Raw genomic sequence first — 12,094 nt, 5'->3', positions numbered from 1 at the left:
GTGAAACTGTTCGAACGGTTCCAAACACTGCTTTGTGTAGCGCATGTCGCGTGACGGTCGGCTGCCGAGTAGGTATACCTACTCGACAGCCGCGATACACGCGACATGCGCTACACAGACCAAAAAGTTTGAGACGATGTAATAAAAGTTTCACTTTAAAAATGTTTATCGTATCTACCTATAGGTATTCAAAGTTAAGTTGCTTTTACACATTCGCTAATTTTGACTCCAATCTCCTTGCAAGTGATCTTTCTAATGGATCCTTCTAACAATACAGTAAGTTCAGTAAAACTACAATAATTTGTTGTAATGACGAGTTCACTAAAAGCATTCTACCCTCCCAGAGGATCAGAGTTCTAATTGCGTATACCCATTGGTGTATAGAAGTAAAATATGTATAGCAACAGGTATTTTATTCTGCGCAATTTCTGGTAAGCAGTATCCTCTTTATTTTTATATACCCTTACTGATATATTTTATACGTATATTTTATTGGTAAAAACAAGGTTTAATAAAATCAATAGTAAGTAAAAAGTAGAGCAAAGGCTCTCCGTTCACTGTTGTTATTCACATCAAAGATTTAAAACATAGGAATAAAGTACTATGACGTAAAAGCTTCTCGAAAACGTTTTTTTCTTTATAATCCAATCTTCGATTTGTACTTCATTGTTAGTAATAAATAATCACTTTCCTTATGAAAGTAATTACGTAGTTTTTTTTTCCTAAACTTTTAAATTGCATTATGCCTCTCGTATAATATGAAGGCGGGTTTTCTCATCACATCATACTTTTCCTAAGCTTTATATGACTCAAATATTTATTTATTTAAACTAGATAAAAATCGCTTGGAGTAATTGTTATAAGATTTATATTGTACGAATTACCACCGCTTCAGAGAACTGGCTTATAAGTTTTTAATTGTGTGTACATTTACGTAATTAATAATTTAAAATAAAAAGTTTCTTTAATATGCTTCCATTATGACGCGCGGTCATCATTGAAAACTTGGTAACAACTAACACAAGATCCCCTTCATACTAAGATGTGCTCATCTCCCACTTGACACTAGGTAATGACGTCTTTAATACATGTGACATAAGCATTGTTTTTCTATATCAATCCCTTATATTTAAACTAAGATAAACATGCCTTACAAATAATAAGTAAGAATAAGAAATATCTAAACCAATAAAAACTGACGATAAGAATGAATACTAAGAAAAAGTACATACGTTTTATTTGTCTTAAAAAAATCTAGCACTCAATATAGAGCTCTATAAGTTATCATAATTTTAAGAGTTCATTCGTTAAAACCTAAATGTAAAGTCATAAACAGATTCATCGACAGAGCCTGAACGCGACATGCCGCGACATTTAAATTGCAAAGTGAGGCGCCACTCGTTAAATCTGATTCTCCATACACGGATATAGAATTACTAAAAACAGTAGTATATGGTACAGTCCCTTAACGCTCCGCTAATACCTATAATTGTTTTCTGCGCATCGGATCGGACGATGTTCCGAGCCGCCATTAAGTTTAAATCGTACTATAATAGTCTGTACTAAATTAATTTGGAACATTTTGGTTGCATGGATGAGGAATGAGAAAAGGTTGGGCCGCCTGATAATTCCAACAACGAATAAAACCAACAAAAGAAACACATTTTCATTTTTATTTCTGTCACTCATCGATCAAATTAACATTTAATCAGATGCTAATAATTAATGTATCTACCCCATCAAGTATTTATTCTATTGCTTGTGCTCATGCCTTAATAAAGAAAATATACAAGACTTTACTTGCTGCAATAATTAATTACAATTGAAGCATTTTTTATGACACTGTCGTAAGTATTAAAAATCGCCTATAAAATAAACTGATATTAAATATTAATCTTATCGCTTCCAGTAACGCTAAATCATTGAGATACGAAATTGAATCATAGCTACCTCGATTATCCGTACTCCTAAACACTAGAATGGTATTCATTTCAACACTCCAAATTTCCATGTTCGATGAATTTTTTACGAATGAGAATAAACTTTGGTGTTTAATTTTCATATGAAAATGTGGAGATATTTATTGAATTTGCTTCTTGTTAAAGATTGCACAGTATGATTTTAAACATTCTCTTTTAAACACGCCATCGTTAATGATACCTTTTTAATCTGTCTTCGCAAACGAAAAGACGTACGTAGCAAGAATGGAAGAATATATAGGACTAATAATAAGTTTAATAACGGAAGTTTCTATATAATATTTTTCGGGGTGAAAATCGCAAGTCAACGAAATATTTCGCTCTATTAAACCATTAAATTTCACCTCCTCTGAACCTCTACGATAACTTCTTAAATTCATAACTCGATTGATTCATTTCTCTCTGACGTAAAACTTGAATCTAAAAGGATTAAAACACTGATTAAATTAATAAGTGTCGCATTTTTAGAAGTTAATTTTACTCTTTTGTTTTTGGTTTAAAATATTGCTGATATTTTATAACTATTCCCGCCATCATTGTACCAACAGATTAAATAAGCGCGCGAAATTCAAATTAGGAACAAGACTCATTTTTTTTTTGCATCCAGAAGCAGTTTACAGCCAGTATTTTTCCATAGTGATGTTACCTCGTGTATGTGAGTCTATATGAGGATCGGTCCTCATTTCCCTATTACAGCTAGGCTCGTTGCCTCGCAAATACCGGAAACGGCAGGCTGAATCCGTGTGCTTGTTACATTTTTATAGTTCTATTGCATTTTTTTTCAATCGACTTTAAATAAAGGTGGAGGTTCTTGAATTTATTTTTTTTATATTGTTACGTAAGAACTATTGACTGGGTGAAGCAATTATGGTGATTCTTGTAATGTTTGAAAGCTAGTGATTCCGAATAAAATAAATTATAAATGAAACCATCATATCGAATATACATTTTTATTGCAAATTTTATACCTTATATTTATCGAGCACATTATAAAATAAAATTGATAATGTTATCTGGTCACTATATTATATTATTATTGTTAAAATGGTACATCGCGCTTTCCTCTTAAAATAACATTTCGTAAACTTGTTACAATTATACAAGTTTGAAATATTCTATCATAAACGATAAAGCACGTCTAAAATCCTTAACGAATTCTAAATTGTACATCAAAACAAAGTATCTGTATAAATTGTTAAAATTCAATTATCATTGACGATACTCCAGCTGTAAATAGGTAGATACTAACTGTAAATTAGCTTTAAAATACCGTCTCATTCCACGGCATTCTTGATACATTACGCTCGTTAAATGGAGGAAGAATTAATTTCTCTTAAGCCCGGGTCAATTGGCGCAAGGGTTACGATTGTTTTCAGATTTTATCTGTTTTACCTGTGTGAATCGTTTAATGTTACTTTTTTGTAATATTTTGGCAAAGGCTATAAGTATTTTTATGGTTTTTGAGATTGGGCATTGTGCAGGAAGCTTGTGTATTTTTTACCGTTTAATTTTGATACTTTGATAAGGCACACGCTAAAACATATAGCTTAGGTACTTTTCAAACCAATTATCTATCTATTAAAAATACAAGTGATAACTGCGTTAAAAACAACCGACTTCAAACTTGCACTTGCAACATTTACAAATATACAGACAAAAATGCTCATAAAATAAAAACTACTGGGCCTATCCGAATAAAATTTTTATGGGACCAATTCGACACCATCCCGCTGTTCCCGCATCGAACAAAAAAAGAATCACGTAAATCGGTTCAGAAACCTCGGAGTAATCGGTGTACATACATAAAAAAAAAAACATACCGGCCGAATTGATAACCTCCTCCTTTTTTTTGAAGTCGGTTAAAAATATGTATATAGACCAGTTTACGCGCGCCGGTGGCATTCAAAATACAAAATAATTTTTAAAATCGATTGAATTTAGAAGTTAAAGATTTTAACGGATATTAAATGCATGATACATTAGCCTCTGTTAGAATTACAATATCAATGATTTTGTTTGATTTACATAAAATTTGTTTTCACTTTCAAAGGGATAAAATTGGGCGTCAACGTTTATGTGGTTCCTTTTTTATTTATCCTAATATTTTAGATTAATCACGCGACCGAAGTCGTCGACAAAAGCTAGTAATTTCCACCCACGACCCAAACAATAAGCCCATTGAAAAACTTCTGTATCGAATCATTTAACCACAATTATTGTTACGGTAAATAAACATTGCAGCGTATTTTGTTAAACGCTTTAATTTGACAGAGGAAATTTTCCCCTTTATTTCAACAAGTTTTTAACTCTTTCTTTGTAATTTTTCTTGCCACAGCTTCAAGAAAAATTTAAATTGCGAGGTTAACTTTTGTTTTTTAATTCATTTCTCATGATTCGTAAATGTTTTCTTGGCGAGTTGTTTTAATGATAGTATTTTTAGGCATACGGATAATTCATAGCGTCTCTATGCAAAAGAAATCTTTTTATTAAAGATTTCTTTTGCATAGAGTATTTCATTTAACTTAAGTAAATCTGAACCAGAGATCCCAAAATGACGGAGTACCTTAATTCGCAGTTAATTTTTATTATTAAGTCGTATTTTTAAATATAAAATAGTAGGTTTCTAAATTATTATAAATCAAAATAAAATGGATAATTTATTTCTATTTTTGATTTTGACTAAAATGCAACGGAGGTTTTCTTTTAGTATATGTCGTAACACATTAGATAATTATTTGATATTTATATACTGAAATCCCTTTTCCTATAAAGATACCTACATGATAATCACAAATAGTTCTAGACAATGATTCATAATTAACACACCGGTCCCTTCACACAGAGATAAATTCACTTCTAGTCCAATTAAAGATTACCTTTAGCAAGATAATTCGACATGTGATTACGTAGAAAGATTTGTGTGTCGGCATAATATGTATTTTTACTGTAAAAGTCTGCTTACATGAAACTATAATTATAATGAAAGGGAAATAAATCCTTTCTATTATTATAAACTAGCAATGCCCTGCGGTTTCACCCGCATAGATAGCGATATCTTTACAGTGAAAAGTCTACTATAGGTCGGATATGAAAATCACCTTTACCCCGTCCCGCACTACGGCCTTTTTTTTTTGTTTTAGTGGGGAAATCTTTCATAGATACCCACGGCCTCCAGGGGAGGGGCCGTGGGTTATGTCGGATTCCTACCGACCAAAACCCCACTGTGTTCCGTCAAGACGCATATTGGTAGAATTCCTCCGTGACCCCCGCACTACGGCCTGCTCGAACAGTATACCTACTATTTTCTGTAGATTGACACTTTTAAATTCGTTATAGGTATCTTTTGAATGGAATATCCAATTCTTTTCATTTAAAAAGTATTTTGCTGGTATTGAAACAGTCTATAATAAAACATCATTTAATGGGATAAGGATTAATATATGTGTATGGATAACATGGTTTGATTACTGTCGGCACTTCTATTTACTTTGAAAACGTAAAAAAGTTGTTGTAGTAACATAACTACTGAAGATGGACATATGGTATCGCGGACTTTCTTGTAGATATTGATCCATTCTATAATACTGTAGAACATTTTTTTGTTCTATCTTCAATAGATTCCGCAGCGCACGCGATGACAGAAGTTTTATTGAGGATTTTTTTACACCTTGGGTTACATTATTGCATTGTTGGTAAGGATCTCTAATTTTTTTGAAAATGCAATATAGCCTATGTTGCTCAGTAAAGATGCAGCTTTCTAATGGTGAAAGAATTTTTGAAATCGGTCCAGTAGTTTTTGCGTGAAAACCATACATACATACATACTTACATACATACTTACAAACTTTTCCTCTTTATAATATTATATATATATAAAAACATAGCGGCCCGCTCCGGCTTCACGGGTAATAGATAACCGGGCGGCCGGTCGGTACCCACCGCAAACGCTACGTCCCGCAATTTTTAAATCTGTAATATCTTCGAAAATATTCACTTAAATCATACGGTGTAAAGGGCCATATAGATCTATATTAAATGAACAATGTTTTCAAGGTATTTAATTGGTTAAGGATTAATGCTGTATTGGTTAAAATCGCTTCGAAAATTAGCCATTATTTGTCGTAAAAAGTAAATGACAAAAAAAAGTTATTGTGGGTTATCCATAAGAGATAGACATATACCATCGCGGACTTTTCTGTGGACCTTTTCAATGTGTATAATACTTAGTACATTATTTTGATAAAACTCGTAGGGTTCAGCCTGCGTTTGCAATGTAAGCGGAAAAAATGTATTTTTTTACGACATCACATTAGAAACCTGAAAAATAACAGTACTTCTCCACTATTTAATGGATGTTATTATACATATAAACCTTCCTCTTGAATCACTCTATCTATTAAAAAAAACCGCATCAAAATCCGTTGCGTAGTTTCAAATATTTAAGCGTACAAAGGGACATAGGGACATAGGGACATAGGGACAGGGAAAGCGACTTTGTTTTATACTATGTAGTGATATTTTCTATCTGTATTATTTATCATTCATCACATGATATTTTTTTTAATAATAGTATAAAACCAAGTCCCTTTCTCTGTCTCTATGTAAGCTTAAATCTTTAAAACTACGCAACGGATTTTGATGTGGTTTTTTTTATAAATAGAATAGAGTGATTAAAGAGGAAGGTTTTAGTATATAATTTATTAGGTTTAAGACTAAGCGGGCGAAGCCGCGGGCGGAAAACTAGTTACTTATAAAATATTAAAATACCATAAAGGCTTGTATAATACCATAAATATTAAAATACAAGAAAAATATTTCTAGTCTTCAGTTCTATTTTTTCCCAATTCATTAGTCTAACAAAAATGAGGTCACAATGCTAAAGACCTTTAATGCATCAACCGCTACTTTTTATGCTTATTAATTCATTAGAAAATTTATTAGGAATTTAACAATTGAATATGCAATTCTGCTCATCTTTATTTGTGTGTCTATCAAAATGAAAAAAAAAATATTGCTATTAAAGAAAGAGTGTGTGTGCCGAGCACATGTGTCAGAAGTGAAACCTCTTGGCAAGATACCAAAATCGTCGCCTTCATTCATGACGTGACTCAATTGCCATGACGCGACCTTGAAATTTTACTCTAAATGCCCTAAAGAAGTTTCACAGTTCACTCTAAATATTACAAGAAATATCTCTATACTGTGCAATTTTCAATGTAGGTAATTTTTCCGGAAACTAAGGAACGGATGCTTATTATAAGATGCTACTAATGTAATAAATAGGGACATCCCCATTCTATTACTTGAGAAAAAGGTCACAAGTCAAACAACTAATAATGTCATTTTCTAGTAACCTCTGCAGTCCTTCTATCATAAAAGTATTGACAAAAAATCCTTGAGATAAAAAGTTACATACGCTACAAAATTAGTTTAACGTAAACTTAAAAAGTTGTCACAGGAATCGGAACTATAAGCTCGAATACAAATTCAATATAGAGTCAAACTAGCTTTATGCCTGCCGCTTGGCCCAATAGAATAATACCATATGATCATCTTTTAGCTTTAAAATTACATTAAACTATATGTATATTTCATTATTCAATGAGATCTTTGTTTCTTTAAATTTCAAAAAATACCCATTCAAATCGGTTCAGTGCTTTATGCGTAAAGAAGAGACAGAAAGACATTACAGATTACTTACGCATTTATAATGTGAATAGTTCTATATTAGTTAAGAGAAGTGGTTAAGTGAGTCCCAAATATTCACCACCTGTTTAATTTTGTTGTTACTGTGAGCCTGAATTCATAGATTTCATTCATTTCGTCTTATTAAAGGTGTATTATAGAAATAAAACAAAATACAATGTCTAATAATTTATTTAATAAAACAAAGTCACTTATCAACTCTATAACTACTCTACAATTTTCGTGTGATGGTAAACTTATGTTTTACTCCATATTTTATTTAAGGACAAAGAATTAAACATTCAAGTTAAACAACAATAGATTTTTTTAATAACATTTTGTCTTAAGAAACAATTATCTGTTTAACAAGAATAGAATATGAAAAAAAAAATAGATTATAGAATATAATTAAAATATATCAAGACTAACCCAGCCTTCTATTATTTATATCTAAATTTAAGAAAAAAAACAACTCTTAATTGACAATAAACATTTTTAAGTTTAATTTTTTTTACGATTTTCGTTAACATGTTTTTAAAAAGAGAACAGTCAGTAGAGAGTATCATTTTATTGAAATTAAATAAGTTTTATACAATTAATAATAATGTTGTTTTGCTTGCAATTCGTGTAATTTTGAAAAGTTCTATGTTTGTACAACGAAAAAATGATACAATTTCTTTGTTTTTTTATTCCAATAACTTTCCTTTATAACAAGCAGATTTTGAAAATTTATTGAAAATTTTATACAAGAAAAAAAGATACCCTCTTATTATACATAAAATTCTTATTAAAATGAAGCGATCGTAATTTACAATGTCTCGATATAATACCCGTCTTCATTCTGTTGCGACCGTCGGAAATTGTCCATCTGTACAAAAAAAGACATTAGTTAAGTATATAAATTTGTAAATATATTAGAAAAAAAAACATATACGTGAAATTACTACTTATGTTTCATAATTAAACATTTATAAGTGAAACTTCTGTAAGTGCGTTGAAAGTAAAATTTTCAAGGTTGCGTCATGCCAATACCGTCACGTTGTGGAGTATGGCAACGATTTTGGTATCTCGAATCTTGCCAAAGAAGTTTCACTGTGCTCGGCAGACACGCTATTTTTTATAAAATTATTACACCAGAAATTTCTTTAAGTAACACACTACACTGCAAGCTTTGCCTTAAGAAAGCTTACATTTTACAAGGAATACCTGACACAGTTTACAATAAATATAATTCATTATATTAAAATGATATCTAAATTTTACGATTCACTCATTTAGGAACTTATTTTTTAAATTAAGCTTACACCACAATATTATTGTTACATAGTTTTTTGTTAGTTCATACATACCCAATGTTTTACGATGTTCCGCAGCTTCATCCTCATAACATCTCGCACACCGTTGTCCTCTCGGTCGTAAACACCTATTGAGTATTACAATTAGTACATACTTGTACAAACACAACAAGACTACCTAAATATTTATAACAGTAAGCAGTTTTATCCTCGGAAAACTAGTCTCTACATTATTATCTGAATTATTAACATAAGGCGAACTATTTTTTTTATAGTTCGACAGGAAGAACCTTCAAAGCTTTATAATATAATAGTAGGGGAGCCCAGGATGCTAAATGTGGATTTACTCGAGCGTCACGGGAACCTATTAGAATTGGTAGATTAGACCATAGCGAGAAAAAAAGGTCCTATAATGTTTTCACTTTTAGCGGTGGGGAAGGGTTTTTTGATTTTTTTTAATTTAAAAAAGAAAAAAATTGGCTTGGAAATACTCAAGCGCGTTAGATATTGATATTTTGCATGCTCCAGGACGTCACTGAAAAAAAGTATACGTTAATCTGACGATTTAAGTGGCGATTTAATCGCTATGAAGAAAGGGTAAAAAATTTAAGTAATATTATTCGAGCGCGTCAGATTAATATATGGGGGGGTTAATTACAATATAAGAAGTCCCCATTTCGCTAATCTGACGATTCGAGCTCAACCTTAGGAAATTATGGATTATTCAAATTTTCCAGCGGGGCCCCTGAGCGCACCCACCAATCATAACTTCTCATATTGACTAGAGGTACTAATGAATAGCTAAGGTACCGTCCCTTATAGTAATCTGACGCGCTCGAGTAAATCCCAAAATCCCCTCTTGGGCTCCCCTACTATAAGAAACACATTATTTCTTTAAATTACAGTACGATAGAAATTCAAGAGGACGGAATGATCAATTGTACCGATTTGAAGTTACAGTGTGGTTAGAGCCTCTACAACTCTTTTATGTGTACTTTCAAGTTTCAGCAAAAATACTTTCAAATAATATTATTTTATAAACCAAAAAATTTATATATCCTTACCACCATCCCTTACAGGTATGATGTCATCACCAGAAGGCAGGATCCCGTAACCAGAGTGAGGGTACACGGGATGTGGGGCAGTTTCTTCCTGACCTAGCTGACGGCCCATCAGCTCTGAGCTGGATGGCTATGGAGACATAGCAAAAATCATTGTAGTATATAGACTCTCATAGAAAATCCCCCTCCCCTTGTAAAGAACGTGGCGGACGAACTAAATTTTAAGCTATTGCATAGCTTCTGTCGCGAGCCTTGAGCGCGGGGAATCCAGAAATTGCGTAACGAAAAACCTCACGTTCCCCATTCCGACGGGCGCGGAGGTGTGGCTTGAAGGCATAGCATGCAATAGCTTTACCGCGGCAGTCCCCGAGTGCCACACGTCTTTTTTTAGTTTTACTGATCGATTTTGTCTACGAACAAGTAAGATAACCTCATCTAGGTTCCTTAATCCTTAGCCTTATGCGTCCTGAATGACCAAGAACTATTTTTTTCTTATGTTCGTAATCGAACCCTGGACGTCTGGGTCCTTGGTACGTGTACTATGTGGCGTCGTATTGCTTATATTATGTAAATATGGCACTTGTTAAGACTTCAAGATAGATGACGAATTGATTACTTATTATTTATATAATACAGACCAATTTAAACAATCTGTTATTGTAAAGAACAAGGGCATAATATTATAGGTAGATAAACATTTATGATTTACAGCAGCTATGGCATAATAGAATTATTAGGTACATAATTATTTTCCTATCCTCAAATTCCCTGTAACATTTATTAGTAAAATAGTTGCATATTACAGTTCAGCCGATGGCGATCAACAAGTCAAACAAGACAACAGTCAGGAAAGTTTGTTTGTTTGTTTGTGTTTGCCGATACATCACGTGACCGCCGACCTTGGCTGGTAAACGAGAGACTAATAATATCTTGTGTTTTATAGTCTTTTTGCGCAATTTGATTAAATTGTTACATTTGTTAATTACTAGATTAAGATATTAATACTAGCCACTAGTTTACCTTTCTATATTTATGAAAATATAAGCTCTATATAGGCCACGATATGTAGATACCTATGGGCAAATTATATTACACACAAAGTTTTATGTAACCGTGTTTTTGAAAGTGAAAAGAGACCTTCAGGAGTGGAATGGAATTCTCTAGACTTTCGTTTTGAGAAGACAGATGGCTATGTAATTACTTAATCAAGATTATGTTGATTACATTGAATTGTACTTATATTCTTCTATATATATCTTTATTATACTGTAAACGCTTTGTTGTATCTTTAAACATACCCTTATAATATATATTCAGGCTATTGGCTAAGTTCTATTAACTAAACATACTTAAAACCCTTGAAATTTCTTGCAAGTTCCAAAGGTCAATTTGTTTATTAGGGCAAATATTTTATGTAACTCTTCGATCAACGATGTAATATTACCTATATTTTGAGATACATTTATACTTTATTGCTTCATTCTATTTCTATATACAGAAGACAAAGTAGGTAGATATAATTTGATAAATAATCAAAATCACACAACTTACATTGATGGGTGAATCACCAGACCTTTTTCCGTGACCACCGAAGCAAGAGTGACCAAATGCTGAACATCCACCTGTAAAAATACTTTATAAGTAACACAATATATTTTTAAAGTATTGGAGACGTATTGGCAGATTTAATTAAGGAGATATTAAGGTAGGTACCTATCCCCGTGAAAATCAAAGTAAAACTATCAGTAGGTACTTATAGTATCATAATACTTTCTTTAGTAAAACTAATTTTTATCTAAACGAGCTACAAGATTTAGAGAACCAATGTAACACATTTTAATTTTTAACAATATTGTAAAAGAGATTATGTAGCGAATAATAAATGTTCACTATAGAAAGACGAATAAAGGAAAACATAAAAAGCTCAATTAAAAGAATCATTTACGCGCCAAGCTAGTCCGTTATAATTTAAAAAGACAATTTAAGTATTCATGGCGCATTATGTTAATGTTGACAAACATCGTCCCTGTTTCCTGCACATTCGTTTGTTTCGTTATATATGCGGAAATTTACA

At 32.0% G+C, this 12,094-nt stretch overlaps 1 protein-coding gene across 1 annotated transcript in view; it reads right to left on the bottom strand.

Annotated features, from left to right (window-relative positions):
* Nucleotides 1-8,284: 8,284 nt before the first annotated feature.
* Nucleotides 8,285-12,094, bottom strand: part of CCHa2 (neuropeptide CCHamide-2) — a 32,647-nt gene continuing 28,837 nt past the window's right edge. Inside the window, exons 3-6 of the mRNA XM_089695474.1 lie at nt 11,572-11,642; nt 10,024-10,150; nt 9,014-9,087; nt 8,285-8,532 (exon numbers count right to left, since the gene is read on the bottom strand). Coding sequence (XP_089551600.1) covers nt 8,473-8,532; nt 9,014-9,087; nt 10,024-10,150; nt 11,572-11,642 — 332 coding nt within the window. The 3' untranslated portion in view covers nt 8,285-8,472. The remainder of the gene's footprint in view (nt 8,533-9,013; nt 9,088-10,023; nt 10,151-11,571; nt 11,643-12,094) is intronic.

Source organism: Colias philodice, chromosome 5, assembly GCF_061535455.1.
Source record: "Colias philodice isolate Cphi_HAF_F1 chromosome 5, ilColPhil1 Martin Lab GWU primary, whole genome shotgun sequence".
Taxonomy (NCBI): domain Eukaryota; kingdom Metazoa; phylum Arthropoda; class Insecta; order Lepidoptera; family Pieridae; genus Colias; species Colias philodice.
The sequence above is the reverse complement of the archived record's forward strand: the minus strand, read 5'-3'. Positions and strand labels throughout refer to the sequence as shown.